General features: G+C 49.9%; 1 protein-coding gene across 2 annotated transcripts in view; it reads right to left on the bottom strand.

The window, feature by feature from the left end:
- The window catches only part of ift140 (intraflagellar transport 140 homolog (Chlamydomonas)), a 79320-nt gene that overhangs the window by 44530 nt on the left and 13278 nt on the right, over positions 1 to 21512 (bottom strand). For both annotated transcript variants that reach the window (XM_068003605.1, XM_068003606.1), the window contains exons 6-18: positions 19585 to 19760; positions 16468 to 16559; positions 14473 to 14579; positions 13861 to 14009; positions 12848 to 13051; positions 12057 to 12129; positions 11374 to 11465; positions 9218 to 9345; positions 8633 to 8750; positions 6900 to 7036; positions 4852 to 5014; positions 2116 to 2247; positions 621 to 820 (exon numbers count right to left, since the gene is read on the bottom strand). In XM_068003605.1, the coding sequence (XP_067859706.1) occupies positions 621 to 820; positions 2116 to 2247; positions 4852 to 5014; positions 6900 to 7036; positions 8633 to 8750; positions 9218 to 9345; positions 11374 to 11465; positions 12057 to 12129; positions 12848 to 13051; positions 13861 to 14009; positions 14473 to 14579; positions 16468 to 16559; positions 19585 to 19760 (1771 nt within the window). The remainder of the gene's footprint in view (positions 1 to 620; positions 821 to 2115; positions 2248 to 4851; positions 5015 to 6899; positions 7037 to 8632; positions 8751 to 9217; positions 9346 to 11373; positions 11466 to 12056; positions 12130 to 12847; positions 13052 to 13860; positions 14010 to 14472; positions 14580 to 16467; positions 16560 to 19584; positions 19761 to 21512) is intronic.

Genomic DNA, 21512 nt, shown 5'->3' on the forward strand with positions numbered 1-21512 from the left:
TCTGCTCCTCTCCTGAAGGCACCAACTCCTTGCTGGGTACAGGGAGTCCCTCTGTGGCCATTCTTCATATGTATGGAGCACCTTGGGACTTTTTACTATGTTAAAGGTACTATATAAATGCAAGTTGTTGTTGTTGGAAGGCACTTTGAGTGGTTGGAGTGTGATCACTGCAGATCTTTTAGACACCAATTTGGCTGGATCAAAATAAAAATAATAAATTGTGTAGGACCCCTCTATTAAAAAGAATTCCGGGTATATATTACGGTAAACTGCAGTATCTATTCTGCATCCCTCCAGAATGCTATTAAATGCAAGCACCTGCTAAACTTGCTTCTGAATGACTACAGATCAGTGGTCACAGATCCACACGTTCAAAAGAAAAACATCAAAGTAGCAGATCAATAAGTGACTGCCCTGCACTATGATACCCCAACATTCTCGATTCATCAGTGGAGAACAACCTATCTCAACAATAAACAAGCTGGGAATCCGGCCCCACCAGGTATCCTTCGATATTCTAAACATGGCAGTCCAGCAAATAAAACCTTGCAACGTGCCAAATAGCACAGTCAGAGAAACAGTTCATGGATTCTTTAAGGAAAGAAAAGAAATGGCCTCACCTCTTGATGAGTTTAATTGATTTAAAAGCCTCGTCCATGTCCCCTATAGTTAAGTAAAAGCTGAAATTCAGCATGGCGTCACGAGTCGTCTTGTCACAATCCTCCAGCCCAACAAAATCTCGCAGGGGCCTCTTTGCCACCATCTGTGGAATGGAAGGAGAGCCAGGCTTCGATTCAGGGTCATTCTCTATCTCCCCGGACTAGAATTAAACAAACAATTTGTTAGAGCAGAGATTATCAAGGATAATCAACCAACTCTGCTTCATTTTCCCACTTTCCGTCATTGCCTTCCTGAAGGTGCTGACTCTTGCTGCGATGCAGTTCCACAGATACCAGCAGCTCTGCGGTGGCTCCTTTAAAAGGCCATTTTGTCGGGTGTGAGCCTACAAACTGCAGGTGCCAGTGGACTGTTCAACAAAGGGCAGGCATCACAACACAGACTGACGATTGAACCCTGGGATCTTCCTAACCTGTACAGCTCAGCATCATGCCTGATGTGTTCAACACCTCAGTTTTCAGGGACAAACCCACCACTTTAGTGACTTCCATCAGATCTTAAAAAGGGGGAAACTGTAGTGCAAAGGCAAAGGTCAGGAATGGTGTGCGCTCATTCCTGGGATAAGCAGCAGGAATGTTAGGTTGCCTTTTCTGTACGATTTTCCTCATTGTTCAACGTGCACAGTAGAATGCTGGATGCCATTTACAGGGGAAAATACCCCAAGGCATCGCATTTTTAATTAAACCCGCACACCACGCAAGGTCACAGGGCCTATGACAAAGTCCCAGTGCAGCTGCTGCGTATAAATGAGCCGACCTCACATCTCAATCAGAGGTCAACTCACTTGAATATTGTTCATTCGCTGGAAACGCCAAGCAGTAAACATTAGTAAATCATTTCCTCTCACATCATTATAGTTTTATCATTTAAAATAGATGGTTGGAAACTGTACAAGCGTGGGAAGCACAATCTCTTGACATGGAGAGTTACAACCTAATATGATGGTTTGGCATCTCTTAAATTTGCACGTCCTTGTTGGCCAAGGCTGCTGCCAGTTTGAAAGTTAATATATATCACCCCGAGTCCACATTTCATTCAATAAAGTGTCACAACAATAGCTTCAATTCTTACAATCCGTAAACATGGGGCAAAATTAACGCTAAAAAGAACCACCTATATTTTAATTTGCATCCGTTATTGCGAAATTAATTATTCTCAAACACTCTCAAGGCAGTTACAGCATGAGTTAGAAAGGGAGAATGAAAATGAAATTTTACCCTCCCAATTTATAACTTTAGACTGAGTTGTTACTCCCGAGTTATGCAGGTCACTTACACTAGCAAATTACAAATGGGTATTGCACAGCCACTCCCCTCGTCACTGAATGAAAAGTTACTATGCCATGAACAAACATCTGAATCACATTGCTTTTTGTGAAGGTGAAAGCCAATACCAACTGCCAGACATTTTTTATTAGTACTCTGCCATTCTCCATACCTTCTTGGAGAAATAGTAATAGGGGATCTCCAGCCCCAGCAGGGCCTCATGGGACATCATCTTGGGAAAACTGTCCTGCAGCAAAAGGCCGTGTTCCTGTGTGCTGAAGAACGACACCACCATAACATCCACCTGTCCGAACGGGAGGGCGCAACGGAAGACAAGTTAGAACGATGCATGGGCCACAGGAAGGTTCCACTCCCTGAGGATCCGAGAACGGATCAACTCCATGTAACGAAGCACAGTCACTCGGGGTGCTGCAACCTACATGCCAGTGGGATGGTATCACACCCCAATGACATTCTGCATCCCAAATGGTGAAGCCACTCAGTTCACAACATTACTCTCAATGTGTTCCACTGAATTAGTGGGAAGCAGTTTACACAGCAGAAACCTGCACTCGATTATGCAGCCGCTTGATCTGTAGGACCTTCTTACTTCCCGCTCAGAATAATGGCTCCCATTAAAGAGCGAGGGAGGGAAGAGCCGGAGAGCGAGGGGGGGGAGAAGAGGCCGGAGAGCGAGGGGGGGGGGGGGCCGTGAGCGAGGGGGGGGGGGGGGGCCGTGAGCGAGGGGGGGGGGGGGGGGCCGTGAGCGAGGGGGGGGGGGGCCGTGAGCGAGGGGGGGGGGGGGCCGTGAGCGAGGTGGGGGGGGGCCGTGAGCGAGGGGGGGGGGCCGTGAGCGAGGGGGGGGGGGGCCGTGAGCGAGGTGGGGGGGGGCCGTGAGCGAGGGGGGGGGGGGGCCGTGAGCGAGGGGGGGGGGGCCGTGAGCGAGGGGGGGGGGGCCGTGAGCGAGGGGGGGGGGGGGGCCGTGAGCGAGGGGGGGGGGGGGGGCCGTGAGCGAGGGGGGGGGGGGGGCCGTGAGCGAGGGGGGGGGGGGGCCGTGAGCGAGGGGGGGGGGGCCGTGAGCGAGGGGGGGGGGGGCCGTGAGCGAGGGGGGGGGGGGCCGTGAGCGAGGGGGGGGGGGCCGTGAGCGAGGGGGGGGGGGGCCGTGAGCGAGGGGGGGGGGGGCGTGAGCGAGGGGGGGGGGCCAGAGAGCGAGAGGGGGGGGCCAGAGAGCGAGAGGGGGGGGCCAGAGAGCGAGAGGGGGGGGCCAGAGAGCGAGAGGGGGGGGCCAGAGAGCGAGAGGGGGGGGCCAGAGAGCGAGAGGGGGGGGCCAGAGAGCGAGAGGGGGGGGCCAGAGAGCGAGAGGGGGGGGCCAGAGAGCGAGAGGGGGGGGCCAGAGAGCGAGAGGGGGGGGCCAGAGAGCGAGAGGGGGGGGCCAGAGAGCGAGAGGGGGGGGCCAGAGAGCGAGAGGGGGGGGCCAGAGAGCGAGAGGGGGGGGCCAGAGAGCGAGAGGGGGGGGCCAGAGAGCGAGAGGGGGGGGCCAGAGAGCGAGAGGGGGGGGCCAGAGAGCGAGAGGGGGGGGCCAGAGAGCGAGAGGGGGGGGCCAGAGAGCGAGAGGGGGGGGCCAGAGAGCGAGAGGGGGGGGCCAGAGAGCGAGAGGGGGGGGCCAGAGAGCGAGAGGGGGGGGCCAGAGAGCGAGAGGGGGGGGCCAGAGAGCGAGAGGGGGGGGCCAGAGAGCGAGAGGGGGGGGCCAGAGAGCGAGAGGGGGGGGCCAGAGAGCGAGAGGGGGGGGCCAGAGAGCGAGAGGGGGGGGCCAGAGAGCGAGAGGGGGGGGCCAGAGAGCGAGAGGGGGGGGCCAGAGAGCGAGAGGGGGGGGCCAGAGAGCGAGAGGGGGGGGCCAGAGAGCGAGAGGGGGGGGCCAGAGAGCGAGAGGGGGGGGCCAGAGAGCGAGAGGGGGGGGCCAGAGAGCGAGAGGGGGGGGCCAGAGAGCGAGAGGGGGGGGCCAGAGAGCGAGAGGGGGGGGCCAGAGAGCGAGAGGGGGGGGCCAGAGAGCGAGAGGGGGGGGGCCAGAGAGCGAGAGGGGGGGGCCAGAGAGCGAGAGGGGGGGCCAGAGAGCGAGAGGGGGGGGCCAGAGAGCGAGAGGGGGGGGGCCAGAGAGCGAGAGGGGGGGTCCAGAGAGCGAGAGGGGGGGGGCCAGAGAGCGAGAGGGGGGGGGCCAGAGAGCGAGAGGGGGGGGGCCAGAGAGCGAGAGGGGGGGGGCCAGACAGCGAGAGGGGGGGGGCCAGAGAGCGAGAGGGGGGGGGCCAGAGAGCGAGAGGGGGGGGGCCAGAGAGCGAGAGGGGGGGGGCCAGAGAGCGAGAGGGGGGGGGCCAGAGAGCGAGAGGGGGGGGGCCAGAGAGCGAGAGGGGGGGGGCCAGAGAGCGAGAGGGGGGGGGCCAGAGAGCGAGAGGGGGGGGGCCAGAGAGCGAGAGGGGGGGGGCCAGAGAGCGAGAGGGGGGGGGCCAGAGAGCGAGAGGGGGGGGCCAGAGAGCGAGAGGGGGGGGCCAGAGAGCGAGAGGGGGGGGCCAGAGAGCGAGAGGGGGGGGCCAGAGAGCGAGAGGGGGGGGCCAGAGAGCGAGAGGGGGGGGCCAGAGAGCGAGAGGGGGGGCCAGAGAGCGAGAGGGGGGGGCCAGAGAGCGAGAGGGGGGGGCCAGAGAGCGAGGGTGGGAGAGCGAGTGAGGGAGGGCCAGAGAGCGAGGGTCCAGAGAGCGAGGGGGAGAGCGAAGGAGGGGCCAGAGAGCGAGCCAGAGAGCGAGCGAGCACTGGAGAGAGACAGGGAGAGAGAGAGAGATCGAGGGAGAGGCTGGAGAGAGGGAGGGAGAGAGTGTCTCTTTTCCCAAATGTGATTTTAAGCTTCTGACAGAATACTCACCTTGTACTCGCTGCGTTCGGCCTCTGTGCTTGCAGTGAGGTTTGACTGCTTTGGGGTTGAAACAGCCAGAAGAGCCTCACACACAAAGAGTTTGGGTTCATTCTGATCCCAGAAATGGCTGATTGGATACCGTCCCAGCAGCTCATTCATCTCAGAATGCCCCCTGCAAAGTTAAACACTAATTACACACAATAAAACTGAAGCCTTTCTGTCTACGTCAGATTAGTTATTGGATTCTTTCTTGCAGCAATTTTTTTTTATTCGTTCATGGGATGTGGGTGTCGCTGGCGAGGCCGGCATTTATTGCCCATCCCTAATTGCCCTTGAGAAGGTGGTGGTGAGCCGCCTTCTTGAACCGCTGCAGTCCGTGTGGTGACGGTTCTCCCACAGTGCTGTTAGGAAGGGAGTTCCAGGATTTTGACCCAGCGACGATGAAGGAACGGCGATATATTTCCAAGTTGGGATGGTGTGGAGGGGAACGTGCAGGTGGTGTTGTTCCCATGTGCCTGCTGCCCTTGTCCTTCTAGGTGGTAGAGGTCACGGGTTTGGGAGGTGCTGTCGAAGAAGCCTTGGCGAGTTGCTGCAGTGCATCCTGTGCACGGTACACACTGCAGCCACAGTGCGCCGGTGGTGAAGGGAGTGAATGTTTAGGGTGGTGGATGGGGTGCCAATCAAGCGGGCTGCTTTGTCCTGGATGGTGTCGAGCTTCTTGAGTGTGTTGGATCTGCACTCATCCAAGCAAGTGGAGAGTATTCCATCACGCTCCTGACTTGTGCCTTGTAGATGGTGGAGAGGCTTTGGGGAGTCAGGAGGTGAGTCACTCGCCGCAAATACCCAGCCTCTGACCTGCTCTTGTAGCCACAGTATTTATATGGCTGGTCCAGTTACGTTTCTGGTCAATGGTGACCCCCAGGATGTTGATGGTGGGGGATTCAGTGATTTTTATGCCGTTGAATGTCAAGGGGAGGTGGTTCGACTCTCTCTTGTTGGAGATGGTCATTGCCTGGCACTTGTCTGGTGCGAATGTTACTTGCCACTTATCAGCCCAAGCCTGGATGTTGTCCAGGTCTTGTTGCATACGGTGTCGGACTGCTTCATTATCTGAGGGGTTGCGAATGGAAATGAACATAGTGCAATCATCAGTGATCATCCCCATTTCTGACCTTATGATGGAGGGAAGGTCATTGATGAAGCAGCTGAAGATGCTCTGCCCTGAGGAACTCCTGCAGCAATGTCCTGGGGCTGAGATGATTGGCCTCCAACAACCACTACCATCTTCCTTTGTGCTAGGTATGATTCCAGCCACTGGAGAGTTTTCCCCCTGATTCCCATTGACTTCAAATTTTACTAGGGCTCCTTGATGCCGCACTCGGTCAAATGCTGCCTTGATGTCAAGGGCAGTCACTCTCACCTCACCTCTGGAATTCAGCTCTTTTGTCCATGTTTGGACCAAGGCTGTAATGAGGTCTGGAGCCGAGTGGTCCTGGCGGAACCCAAACTGAGCATTGGTGAGCAGGTTATTGGTGAGTAAGTGCCGCTTGAAAGCACTGTCGACGACACCTTCCATCACTTTGCTGATGATTGGGAGTCGACTGATGGTACACACAGTCCGACAGGAAGGAAACCTGCCGTCCTTTCCCGGTGTAGCCTATATGTGACTCCAGTCCCACACTGAGGTTGACTCTGAAGTGACCCGGTAAACAACTCAGTTGTATCAAACAGAAGGCCCACCTTCATTTGTTGCTCCCTCTGCTCCCCAACCAGCAGCTGCTCTTTTGGCCATTATCCCCCTGCCCCTGACACCTCTCCCTTAAACGCCTCAGCCTCACCACCTCCCTCTCTGCTTTCAAAAGCCTCCTAAAAACCCTAACATTTTTTTCTCTTTCACATCCTGTTCGGTGCCACTTTTCCCCGCTGTCCTGTAAAGCACTCCGAGACATGTTTCAGTTTGAGGAATACCATTGAAACATAATTTGCGTGTCGTTTTAAGCTGCCCACAGCAACCAGAAGGGACCGCTCTCATTCAGCAGCAACCCCAACTTACTCACTTTTCCGTGTCGCCATCTTCCACACGAGGCATAGAACAGCCTTCAGTGCTTGGTCGCCCACTTTCAAAGTCAAAGTAATTCAGAGTATCCATCTCCACGTCATAGAAAAAGACCCTGGAATCTGGGGTGCTGTTTGCCTGTGGGAAACACCAATACAATTCATCAGTATCTCAGTAACGGAAGATTCCAGGCTCCAAGTTCCAAACTGAACATCAATAAAAAGAAAGCACACAAGCTGAGTACCAACTATACCCACGCAAAATAGCCATAGGAATGGAACATCAGTAGGGCAGGCCAATGGATTAATCAGGTGCCCACCAGTGGAGCTCACCAGAAGTACATGAAATGAGGCACGATTTCTCTTATTATATTAAAATGAATCTTGCCCTGTCCACCTGTGCAGCCTCCCTGACTGCACATTTTCTTCCCGTGGAATGTGGCACAGGGCAGCAGAGTTTCAGAAATTCCCAATCCATGCTTGTACTCAGAGTTTGTAAAATCAGGGCTATAGTTTGGAAAAGGTGAATATATATATATAAAAATTGTGAGACTGCTGTGTCGCGTGCTGTGCAGTGCAGCTGCAATGACTGAGTTCCAGTTTCAGTGTTTGGATTACTCGTGGCCCTGAATCTGTAAAGAACCAACATGTTCCATTGTCACAACACAATAGTTGTTGTATAACAAGCTTAATGAAACTCCAGGGACCGGCAGCGAGTGTTGGACTCAACTGCTCGTTATCCTGAATCCTAATTGTTCACAGAAACCACATAGAGCCACGCACTTAAACAGGAATATCACTGCTTCCCCAGTCTGGCACATCGGAGACCCAAGAAGCAAAACTGTGGATTACTGAAAATCCACATGGAAACATGGTGTTCGCTCCAACTGAGACTCTCTTACTACAATTAATAAACGCCATAGATTTGAATAAAAACACCATCTAATTCGAGTTGTGCTGTGTTAAAATGTTTGTAGAACTTGTGTCCAATGGGAGCAGATGACCCCCTGTCGGTGGGGCTTTTTAGTCTTGGTTGCAGCTGGTCCAGGAGAAGGGATTCTGAAGATAAAAACAGTGAGCAAGGCAACGGAAAATTACCTCAGCTACTCTTCCCTAGTAAGTGGCTCAAGAGTCTCGTATGCGAGACTTGAGTTAGGACTTGTCCTCAGGTAGAACACAACGGACAGACTACGTTGTCCATTGATCTATTTTTGGCAGTGTTGGTTAAGGGCCAAATGTTGGCCAGAAGTTCATGCTCCTCTTAAAATGCCATGGGATTTTTAACACCCGCTGAACCACCAGGACAGACATACAGGGCCTTGTTTTAACTCCTCATTTGTAAGGCGACACCTATAACAATGCAGCACTCCCTCAGTGGAGTGTCAGTGTAGATTGTGTGCCCAAACCCTGGAATGGGGCTTGATTATTTTTCATTTAGATATACTGTAATTGCAGGAGTGACTCAGTGATCTTGTGCTCCCAGGGAGTGCGGGTCAGATACAGGCTCACAATGTTGTCCATGTCTCTGACCTGCTCTCCCTGTGAGCATGACTCCCGGCAGGGAGCACAGGATTGTAGAATCACCCCTTATGTCAATTGTGTGATGGACATAAACCCCTGCATCTCAAAGCTTGTGACAGAATGCCACTGTAGAAACAGGCTTCATCCGTACTGTTGCCTGATCAGCTGCGTAGGGAAGTTTGTTTGGAGCTGGCACACTTCCAGTTGCACTTACCCTGTTGATAAGAATGCTGACGTTATTACCATTGGAGCTGCACTTCACAGATATGATGCTCCCGAGATTGGGGACATGCTCTGCCAGGTTCTTAGTGTTACAGTGAGGTTTTGCTTCCCTGTAGGACAGAATGATCATCAGGTTAGGCCAGTGTCCGGGCACTGATACAACTTCATTGCCAGAACCAGAGTGATGTCTGAAGCATAGACAGAACGAGTAGCATCACTTTCATCAGTTTCCCCACAGAAGATGCAGAAATCTATACAGCGGGTCCATTAGCACCTGAGAGAAATGGCAGGTTAGTATTTCAGGGGTAGACCCTTCATCAGTAGCGACCATGGTTGGCACCCAAAACACTAACCCGTCTTTCCTCTTTCAGATTCCGACAGACCTGGGTTATTCTTGCATTTCTTCTATTGATTCCCGATTTCCAACTTTGTTCTTTTTATTTTAAACAGCACTTCCCACATCTGTTCTTCGTTCAAAGAATGCAGTAACCTCAATATCGGAACATGACTTCATGGAGGCTTTTTGGTTAAACCCTATATATAGGTTTAATTCAAGTGTCAGGATTGTGTACAATACCTGCGGGAAAGATCGAAGACCTTTACATGTGCCGTGTCTGTCCCCACAACCAGGAAATTCCCACAGATGTGAAGGTGACAGGGGTTTCCCTCCGTCTCATTGAACGCGAGCAGCTGTTTGACTGTACCCTGAAAGGAAGAACACACTCAGGACGGTCACGGCCAGCAAAAGGCATCAGACACCACACAAACATAACACAGCAGCTACTCACTCATTCTTAGCACAGAGCTGAGAGGTATTCTGAACAGAAAGAATTCCTCTTAACCTTCAAATACCTTCTTCAAAATTAACTCACTGATTTTGAAGAATGTGGGCGTTACCTTACTGTGTCTTTTACCTTTCCTTCTTTAGAATTTTCTGCTCTTGTATCTTACATCGCCCAATCCCCTATGTCTTTGAATGTGTCTAGGTGAACTTTTGGTAATGTGCGCATGATGCTAAAACCTAGCCTGTGAATTATTTTTAAGCTACTAGAATTATTCCTACATCTCCACAGGATCTCTCTCCAGTCCTCAATCAATGATAGAACATAACAGACCTTGTTCTGGTTTTAAACTATTAAGCACATTTATTAAACAATGAACTGAATATGTAACTATATATATTTAAAGTAGAAATTGCATCATCTATCTCCTCAAAGGGGAAACAAAAAGGTCACGATCTATAAACTGTTCCTCTGCAAACAACTTTTATATATACAGGTTCCTTCCTGGTCTGTTTTATGAGCTGCAGGAGCCAGTTAAATCATCTTGTGAAGATTTCAATTTGCTCAACAGCTCCACTCAGTTTGTTGATTTTCATACTTCTTGACTGGTTGCTGAGACTCATTAGAAATTCATTACTGCCAGCACATTCAAAGAATAACAGGCTGCTCGGTTCCCTCCAACTGCGCCATGCACTGCGCTTAATATGTTCTACCCACTGCTCCCCCCGGTGCTTGTGTATGTTTTAAGTGTTCCTGTTGCTAATCTTGTGCTCCCCCAGTGGCTGGTTGCTGGGCCAGAACGGGAGCCTCTTTGGATTGAGGTGACCCACCATCTCCATGTGCTGGGCCAGGGGGTGTCCCTGCAACCAACTCCCACAGTCTCTGCTGCTGTGGTTCAGGCAAGGACCACTCCTAGTTTCAAAACCTAACCAAAATGGTTACTGTTCAAAAATGTCAGAAGAGTTAAACGTCATTCAAGCATCACAGTGGAGCTTCATCTGACTTCCATGCATACACTTTTCAGCAGGCATCACTGAACAGCAAATAGGAGGGGAAAACGCTGTCCGATTCTCCCCACCTCCTCCCGCTCCAACTGCAGTGACTTCACCACCATCTAGGCCACAACCAGCTAACAGTGCCAGATGGAGACTGAAAATGAGACCTCTCTATTCTGACGAAGGGCCTTCGACCTGAAACGTTAACTCTGTTTCTTTCTCCACAGATGCTGCCTGACTTGCTGAGTATTTCCAGCATTTTCTGTTTTTATTTCAGATTTCAAGCATCCACGGTATTTTGCTTTTGATGAGACCTCTCTGGTCTGCTTAAAGTACATCTGCATTTACCCATCTTAGGATGTAGCATGGAACAGTCATCCCTTGATTGTCCAAGCTTCCCCAACAGGTACTGGAGGGAGGGGTATCTGACAAATTGGGCGCTCACCCATTGCCTTATGAAATAAATATGACATCCTGACCTTTCTGTTGGACAAAGCACGTGCTACAATATGCAGAACCAACAGTTTTTGCACATTTCTGTCTGTGCAAATATCGGGTTGCAAGACCAAACTTTTACAGCGGAATAGAAGGACCTGAGGTCTATATATGATGCCAAAAGTGACAACCATTAACAATAACTGCCACTAGTACAAAGCTATTTAAATAGCTTTTGAGAGGATGTCTGTACTGTCTGGATTTCAGCACATAATGAAGAGCATTGACTGGTGACAATACCAGTGCAAAATGCAAACAAGAACTCTTGAAAGAAAGTGCCTCTTCCGATATGTCCCACAGCACAAACTGCTTACAAACTCAACGGGGAACATTTTGCCTTTCAAAAAGAATTCGACAGGAGGCCCATCAGGAAAGACGATACCAAAATTGGAACTGCAGCCAAGTACTCCTGAAGTACAGCATCACCAATGCTGTAGGGCAAGTAAAAGCCTTACACTTACCTGCAGGGTGCGAACCTGCACGCGGTTTGGCTCCACAGTGTAAATGCTCTCTTCGTGGACAGTTACAACACAAGACTCACAGGGAAACGAGCCTGGAACAAAACCCATAGTGCACGTTATATTCTGACAGCGGTAAGAACATAGGAAATACAACAGTGAAAAAAGGTGTGCGAGGCGAGGCCAATCCGCCCGGAGAGGACATCACACAGAGTATTCCACACGCAGGGTCCCCAGCCACAGAATCCACTTCCCCGGGGGCAGCGGGCTCCATTAACTTCCCCGGGGGCAGGGGGCTCCATTAACTTCCCCGGGGGCAGGGGGCTCCATTAACTTCCCCGGGGGCAGCGGGCTCCATTAACTTCCCCGGGGGCAGCGGGCTCCATTAACTTCCCCGGGGGCAGCGGGCTCCATTAACTTCCCCGGGGGCAGCGGGCTCCATTAACTTCCCCGGGGGCAGCGGGCTCCCACCACATGAATGCAATCACACAGTTCATAGTTTTTATATAAGAAATTAATTTCCTACGTTAGAGTTCACAAAGAAGCTTTGATTGTTAAACACAATTCTTGGAAATGTTTGGGGATGAAGAGCAGCCCCTTTGACTTTCAGTGCCAGGAAACTCCGTTCCCACAGGATTGATGTAGCAACTGCTCGGTTTCACCTAAAAAAGCAAATTATATGTTACCTGCATTTCTCAGCGATAGCCCAAACGGTTCGAAAACTGTGATGTGTTTTCCATTCCACACCACAACTGTCTCCTGCAACAACAGAAAACAGAGGTTTTATTCACAGCAGTGCCAGGCTCTTCAAACCAGGGCTGTGATCAGCCCTGTGATTTAACCTACAGTCATAATTTGAGTTAAGAACCACTGAGAGCACATCCATTAAATTGCCCCATGATGCAATGGAAACCCTCCAAATGGGAACTAAACGAGCTTGTGGACTATGTTTTACAGCTTCATTTCAACTCTGGAGCTGAGTATCACTCTCAAAATCTTAAAGGCCCCTGAAAAAACCTTATTAAATATCAGATTCTAAAACAGAACTGCAACCAGATACAAGGCTGGCCATCACTGGGTGTCCACACAGGACTCCCGCACCATGCATAAGGCACCTGTCACTCTACAGGACCCCCGCATCATGCACAAGGCACCCTTCTTTCCACAGAATTCTCCACATATAAAACACTATGCTCACAAGCACCCTCTAATTGTGTGTGCAGGGCTCACCTCTCCCTGAATGTGGTTGTGAAGGACTGTGCGTTCACTATATCAACCCATTGAAGTATACTTAAATAAACCAAAATGTGAAAAAAAAGTGAAGTGATGTAGTAATATGTTATTAAAGAGCTTTAATCTAACAGCACAAAGTGCCGAGTGCTGGCATACGTCGGCTTCTATTCACAGGCTCCAGGGATATACAAACAAGCCTAGTCTGATGACTATGTGAAGTGAAGCATGTGGTTCAGGCCCTTACCTTGGTGACATAAACCCCTTTGATGTGCATGTCCGTACGGAGCACCTGCTGGTTTCCAGAGGAGAAGAAACTAAGGCTCAGCTGATTCGGAGCCAGCTGCACGGCCGCTACTTGCTGGTTGAAATGAGCAGACATGACCTGCTCACTGAGGATAAGGACCGAGCCAGCACTGTTCACAGACAGGAGATTCTTACTGGAGCCCCACTAAACGAACAGCAGACACAAAGAAGGTTACCAAAGCTGGCAAGTAATCATACAACTCTCACTTTCTCCACTAAACACTCAAGAGACAATCAGGCTGCAGTACGGGGTGTGTTACATGCACCATTTAATTCAACACTTGTGCAAAATAAGCCCGCTGTAAGTAATGTGAGGAGTTGGGAATGTCTGTGAGGAACTTCAAGCTACTCTCACACGCCTTCCAATCAACAGCAACGGAAACACCAACTGAAACTTCTGTTTGATGGGGTTTTATCAGTTTAATTTGCAAACAGTGAACCCTAAATATATGCAAACCATAGCACGACAAGGGTAGCCCCTGAAGCCATTCCCATTTTTCCACACTTCATACCTTGAGGACCTTTCTTAGTGAGACTGGCAAAATACTCCTGAATCTGATCTGAAGTCTATTAGGAGCCACACTGAGATTACTCCACTTATCCCCTTTGGACATGTTCTGCAGGAACATCATCAACATTCTCACTAAAATCTCATTCATGGTGCACAAAGAATGCCATTAGTTAAATACATTCTCTGAATATACATTTTGGTGTGAACATAGGTATAACAGCTGCACTGTAAGACCATGATGTCCAGCAAGTAAACCCGATCCCTCCACACATGGGCATGTGTGGCCACCAGAATCAAAGGAATAGTGATGAAATAACCAGCAACAGTCAGAGGCGCACCAGGCAGTAGTGGAAGTCTGGACCCTTTGCTCGGGTACTGCAGGCTGCATGTTCTGTGTAGTATTGTTGGTGAGAATGAGTCAGAATGAGTGTGTCCTTCATTACCTTGACCTGTGTGATGTTTCCTTCGAGTTCAATTGGAGCCTGCAGTTTCCATTGGTCTTTCCCCTCCATTCTCCAACCACTCATACTGCTGACCAGAGCCTTTCGCCACATAGCAACCTGTCCCTTATTGGTACCGGCTGCTAGGATACCTAGGAAACATCAAGTTATTCTTCCAATCATACCCTTCTTATAGTAAGGAGTGAGTGGCTTATCAAATTATGGTTTTCTGATTAAAACTCGATTTTAATTGTCCAACATTTTTTTTTTAAAAAGCGGTATTTGGAGCAGTCCCAGTAAGCGCTCTGCTCGATGAGGTACTAAGCCTTGCAAACCAGTAAGGTTCCAGGTTTAATCCGTGATCTATGCTAGAGGAGTAATACGGGGCACTACAATTGATATCGGGGTCTCCAAGTTATGGAGAGGTGAAGCGGGAGGGGGGCTGATAACCAGTGTCTGCTCATGTCCATTTCATTCATACTATTTAGAGAACACAGTCATCAATTATTGTTTAAAGCAGTTCCTTTAAGGGCTGCACAGTTTGTGGATTTTATTTCTCACAGGAACCTCGGTGTATGGAGAAAGTAATAAAGCTGCAGCAAGGTACAGACCTACCTTTACTTTCACAGTAGGAGATGCAATTTATGCTTTCTCCGGTGCTAAACCCTAGGTGTTCATCGAGTGTCAAAGCATAATTCTCATCTCTATGCAAATCCCAGAGCCTGGTGGAAAAACATCACAAAGTTTATAACAGATCATATCATCCTGCCTTTCTCAAAGCAGGTACATTAAAAGATGCCAATAAACCCACTGGCATATTGCACAGTGTAATTTGTACACGAGTTTTAGGTCAGGCAGCAAAAAGTTGTGGGTGAACTTCATCCAAAGTTTTTCGAATGGTAAAAACCTGCACAAAACTGTGACTGATAAACCAGATTCAATACAAGTACACTAACAGGGAGAGGATCCAGATTCCATGATTGGGATCAATCACGTGACTCACGGCATCAGTAAATATGTTATCAATCGTGCGACTAATTGAAGAAACAGAGCAATCCAGAGCAACCCATCCTTCACCTAAATATACCGTGGGTGAAATATTAGGCAGGTGCTCCAAATATAACAAATTAAATGGCAGTCTGTGAAAAAAGCTAACACATGCTGGCTTGTCATTATATTTTCTTTAAGATTAGTTTCTTGTCCCGCTGCCATCTAATTTACTGCACAGTAAATCATTTGGAGTTCCTACCATTATCCTGATGGACACATCATCAACCCAATCCCCCTGTGGGTTGCATTTTACTGGCAAAGCAACACAAGGCAGGCCCGAGTTAAACTGTTTGGGAGAACCGCTATCCTAATATTCAGCTGTCTGCAGTTGGAAAGAGAAAGAAAGAATGTTCCAAAGCGCTTCACAGCCAATTAATACGTCCGAAGTGTAGTCACTGTTGCAATGTAGGGAAACGCGGCAGACAATTTGCACACAGCAAGGTCCCTCGAACAGCAGCGGGGGGGGGGGGGGGGGGGGGCGGGGGGCGGGGGGCGGAGAGCGGCCAGGGGAGCGCGCGCGCGGGCGGCGGAGAGCGGCCAGGGGAGCGCGCGCGCGGGCGGCGGAGAGCGGCCAGGGGAGCGCGCGCGCGGGCGGCGGAGAGCGGCCAGGGGAGCGCGCGCGCGGGCGGCGGAGAGCGGCCAGGGGAGCGCGCGCGCGGGCGGCGGAGAGCGGCCGGGGAACGCGCGCGGCGGAGAGCGGCGAGGGGAGCACGCGCGGCGGAGAGCGGCGAGGGGATCGCGCACTGCGGCGAGGGTTAATGTACACCGGGGAGAGCGGCGGAGGAGTAATGTACACAGGGGTAGAGCAGTGAGGGGTAACATACATGCGGTTAGAGGGAGTGCAGTGAGGGGTAATGTCCGCCGGTGGAGGGGGGGAAGGAAGAGTGGCGATGGGTAACGTAGACGGGTTGGGGGGGGGGTGGGGGGTGGAGGGGAGAGCAGCATGGAATGGCCAGAGCTCTGGTCTCCTGAAATTGCGCTTGTGATTTTGGGAGAGTGGTACTACACTGGCCTTTCCTCACTGCTTTCCCCCTGTATGTTCTTTGTAACTGAGGAGAGATTCCTACTTTTGCTACATTACTTATTTCTAGGTTGGAAAACAAAATAAAAAGCAAGTTGGTTCCAATCTTTTCAAATGAAGAACAGAACTTGGGCTTCTTTGAGTGTCTTCAAAAATTCGAAAGAATAAAAAAAAAACAGAAAATGTCGCAGCTTGTTTAATTATGCCCACAAATCGATCCTTTGTATCCTGGTGACAGTGTCAAAACAGCAATTATTCTAGGCCCCAGCTGCCACCACTCATGATTTTCAATACAAACAAAACATGCACACCAACCCCCAGCACAGCTCATTAAATCCAACAGGTGAAATCAGACTTTCATACAAAACATTGCTGAAAATTTATTTAAAAGACACAGGATACTGTGATAAAACGACTATACAACATTAAGACTTCAAGCAAACTGCATGACGCCTCAGCGTGCTCTATCCCAAAGCCCAGAATCCTCTCCCAATGTTGACATGGAATACAGTGTAACCCATCATGCCCGCAGTCCTCACCTGATAACTATCTCGCCTGTTGCTGTAATGAGAAGGTCCCTTTCCACCCAGATAATGTCAGCTGTTTGACCTGTCTTCCCGCTTAGCTTCACCTGCAAACAGAGACCAAAGCAAGTACGATGGAATTCGCATAAAGACAGAACGTTCAAACACATACTCAAGTGTGAATGGATAATAAACAAGTTGTGTAGCAAGCTGCTGATGGCAGAGTCACAATCCCAACTCAAACATGTCATTCCTGAAATGCTGCATCAAAAGTTTAGTGATTCGCCCCAAAGGCTTTATTTTTATCCATAAAAATGAAGTTTTTCTAATCTCCCCAAGGCAGTAACTCTTGATGGGATAACAATCCACACCCACTGCTGACTCTCTAGTCTAAGTGGCTAAAACTCACATACGAGCCCAGGAAGCAAGCGTCTTATTCCATGTATGTAATTGTGCAAATGTGAAAGAGAATATAATGCAACCCCAGGCATGCTGACCCTCAGAAACGTCCGAGAAACAATCAGATATATTACCCAAAAGGTAACAACTTCTGTTCCAAAATTTTATCTTAAAGCAACTTCCAGCATTCATTTCCAAATCATCCACAGATTGTGTGGTTAAACATTACATGTAACTTAAATGCATTTTCTTTCTGAAAGTGGAGCCATGCAAATCATAAAAAGATTACAGTACAGAAGGAAGCCATTCAGCCCATCAAGTCCCTGCTGGCTCGATGCAAGAGCAATCCAGTTAATCCCACTCCCCCACCCAATCCCTGTAGCCCTGCAATTTTTTTCCTTTCAAGTACTTATCCAGTTCCCTTTTGAAGGCCATGATTGAATCTGCCTCCACCACCCCTTCGGGCAGTGCATTCCAGATCCTAACCACTCGCTGTGTAAAAAGGTTTTCCCTCATGTCACCTTTAGTTCTTTTGCCAATCGCCTTAAATCTGTGCCCTCTGGTTCTTGACCCTTCCGCCAATGGGAACAGTTTCTCTCTATCTACTCTGTCTCGACCCTTCAGATTTTGAATACCTCGATCAAATCTCCTTGCAACCTTCTCTGTTCCAAGGAGAACAGCCCCAGCTTCTCCAGTCTATCCACGTAACTAAAGTCCCTCATCCCTGGAATCATTCTCGTAAATCTTTCCTGCACCCTCTCTGAGGCCTTCACATCTTTCCTAAAGTCCGGTGCCCAGAACTAGACACAATATTCCAGTTGTGGCCGAACCAGTGTTTGATAAAGGTTCATCATGACTTCCTTGCTTTTGTACTCTAAGCCTCTATTTATAAAGCCCAGGATTCTGTATGCTTTTTGAACCGCTTTCTCAACCTGCCCTGCCACCTTCAACGATTTGTGCACATATACCCCCAGATCTCTCTGTTCCTGTACCCTTTTTAGAATTGTGCCCTTTAGTTTATACTGCCTCTCCTCATTCTTCCTACTGAGATGTAGCACTTCGCATTTTTCTGCGTTGAAATTTCATCTGTCACGTGTCCACCCATGCCACCAGCCTGTCTATATCTTCTTGATGTCTATCACTATCCTCCTCACTGTTCACTACCCTTCCAAGTTTTGTCATCTGCAAATTTGGAAATTGTGCCCTGTACGCCCATGTCCAAGTCATGAATATATATCAAGAAAAAAAGCAGTGGTTCTAGTAACGAACTCTGGAGAACACCACTGTACACCTTCCTCCAGTCCGAAAAACGACCATTCACCACTAATCTGTTTCCTGTTATCCAATTCTGTATCCATGCTGCTACTGCCCCTTTTATTCCACGGACTTCAATCTTGATGACAAGCCTTTTATGCGGCACTTTATCAAACACCTTTTGAAAGTCCATATGCACCACATCGACTGCATTGCCCTCATCGAACCTCTCTGTTACCTCATCAAAAAACTCTAAAGAGTTAGTTAAACTCGATTTGCCTTTAACAAATGCATGCTGGCTTTCCCTAATTAATCCTCACTTGTCCAAGTGACTGCTAATTCTGTCCCGGATTATCGTTTCTGCAAGGGAATTGACAGAACAAAACATTCCAATATAAGCCCCTAACGTTTGCCATCCAGCAACCCCTATTCAATGGCCATTCATACTGATTCAGCATTGCTACATGGTTAAATACGTTTTGAGTCATACAGACCAGGAAGGTTCCCGGTTTGGTCCCCAGTCCATGTTGAGTTGACTGATCTCAGCCAGGCTTCAGCGGCCCCAGATAATAGTGGGGGAGGGGGGGGGGGGGAATGCCCCGCACCCTCCCAGGGCCGAGCCGTGCCCCGCACCCTCCCAGGGCCGAGCCGTGCCCCGCACCCTCCCAGGGCCGAGCCGTGCCCCGCACCCTCCCAGGGCCGAGCCGTGCCCCGCACCCTCCCAGGGCCGAGCCGTGCCCCGCACCCTCCCAGGGCCGAGCCGTGCCCCGCACCCTGCCAGCACAGACTATCCCTGGCTCACTGGCCCAGCCACCCCCGATTAGCATCCAGGGTAACTCCAGGTGCCAATCCTCAGCATTACCTCCCGTGTCTATAACTTATGTCAGCACATCAAGTTTCCTGGTGCAAAGATTCTCTAAACTGTACCTCTCTACAGGGGTAGCAAGAAGTGTTCTCCTTCATACTATTATTTTCCTTTATTCAGTTGTATAATGTACTATCATCTCACGCCCACTTGTAACGTGTCCGCAAACGCGAAACACAACGGTCATCACCCATCGAATACAAGAAGCCCAAGAGAGCAGCATTTTTCTATACTGCTCCACATCTGTTATCCTGTCTCTCATTTGTTTTCAGCAGTCTCTGCTGGGCTGTACTGCTGTGGTCCATGACTGTGCTGACGCACTGAACTGCAGGGCAAGATGATGTAGGCACTCCCCCTGCCCAACTTCAAGAGCACTACAGCCACAGGCTCAGGAACAATACATGGCTTAAAACAAGGAGGGATAAAATAAACCTAAAATGGGAAAGGGAGAAGAGAAAGAAAGCGCAGAGAGTTATGAGATTATCACCCAACTTTCTTGTTATGCCATAGGCGAGAAGGTCCACCTGGATTAGTTAGAAATTTTTATGTTACCTACAATAATTGAGATTAGGAATCTCCTGAACTCCTACAAACATTGGCGTACATGCTCGTACCTTCATAAGTTCTTGACTTGTCCCATCAAGAGCAACACTATGCTGAGATAGGAAAAGTGCCTCAGTCACGACCACCAGGATTTCCTTCTCCTCCACATACATGAGCTTCTTGATTGGCCCATCAGTGCGGAGGACCTGTAAACTCTTTCCTTTTTCACCAACATAGTACACTGTCCCTAATATAGAAAATACAGGTTAGTCCGACTCACCCTGAGCAGGAAGGATGAGCAACGCTCACAAAAAAAAATGCCACTGATACAGGCTGTGGAAACCACTCACACGACAAGTGCTCAGGGAAAGGTTTGACAAAGTACAGCATGAAAAATTTCCAATTAAAGTAAAAGCTGCATAAATCTAGGGTATAAAGTGGGACTGGATCAGAAGATGTTAAATTAGTGAGTTTTGCAGTGACAGACCTGTACCCACCAGTACTGTACCCCAGTGTTACAGTGACAGATCAGTACCCACCAGTACTGTACCCCAGTGTTATACAGCACAAAATACTCTCTCCAGACATAACCTAAGTTTGGAAGAACAAAATCTCTAATTGTGCTGCTGGGTGTTTTCACAATTAAAGGGCACAAAGTGTGAACACTTCACCCACCCACCCACCATTGTGCTTTGAGTTGCAATTGGCAACAATGCTGCAGATTCTCCTGCTGTTGAGTAACTGCAATTATATCACTAATTATATCTGTTCTCCAATTCCCTTATTCTGGGGTCTGGTGGGTAAACAACAGGCACCGCAATATTTTAAATAATCTTCATTTCGGTATAACTATATGTGCATTGTAAATAATAGTGGTCTCCTGCAGTTTTAGAAAGGGAGCATAACAGAACAGGCAGGAGACAAACATGTATCTTGGATCATATCCGAAGACTACACATTGCAAACTAACTGATCACTAAACACTATGAAAAGGTTTATACCTTTTGGAGACTCCTCTAGGAGGAGGCCGAGTGGATAACAGGCAGCAAATCGCAGCAGCAGAAAGAAAACAGATAGAAAATGTCACAACTGAAACTCAGAACTGCAGCATTACAGGTCAAGAGTCTCAGAGATGTCCTCCGCACCCTTACCTCGTGGTCCCCAGCACCCTACCTCCCTCCCCATACTTATCTCAAGCTCCCCAGCCCTCTCCCCCCTCCTTACCTCATAGTCCCCAGCACCCTAACTCCTCCCCCACACTAACCTCATGTTCCCCAGCGCCCTCCGCCCAATTACCTCATGGTTCCCAGCACCCTCCCTCCCCACCGTTGCCTCATAGTCCCCAGCACCCTCCCCTCCCCACATTCACCTCATAGTCCCCAGCACCCTCCCCTCCCCACATTCACCTCATAGTCCCCAGCACCCTCCCCTCCCCACATTCACCTCATAGTCCCCAGCACCCTCCCCTCCCCACATTCACCTCATAGTCCCCAGCACCCTCCCCTCCCCACATTCACCTCATAGTCCCCAGCACCCTCCCCTCCCCACATTCACCTCATAGTCCCCATCACCCTCCGCTCCGCTCCCCACTCTTACCTCAGTCTCCAGCACCCTACCTCCCCCCATCCCCACCGTTACCTCATAGTCCCCAGCACCCTCCCTCCATCCCCATCCTTACCTCATGGTTCCCAGCACCCTCTGCTCCATCTCCACCCTTACCTTACAGTCCCCAGCACCCTACCTCCCCACCCCCACCTTAGTCCTCAGCACCCTCCCCCCTCACTTTATAGTTCCCAGCACCCTACCTCCCTCCCCACCCATACCTCATGGTTCCCAGCAAATTTATTAGAGTTCTTTGAGGAAGTAACGGGCAGGGTGGATAAAGGGGAACCAATGGATGCAGTATATTTGGATTTCCAAAAGGCATTCGATAAGGTGCCACATACAAGATAAGAGCTCATGGTGTTGGGGGTAATATACTGGCACGGATAGAGGATTG

This window comes from Heptranchias perlo, chromosome 22, assembly GCF_035084215.1.
Source record: "Heptranchias perlo isolate sHepPer1 chromosome 22, sHepPer1.hap1, whole genome shotgun sequence".
In the NCBI taxonomy this organism is placed as follows: Eukaryota; Metazoa; Chordata; class Chondrichthyes; order Hexanchiformes; family Hexanchidae; genus Heptranchias; species Heptranchias perlo.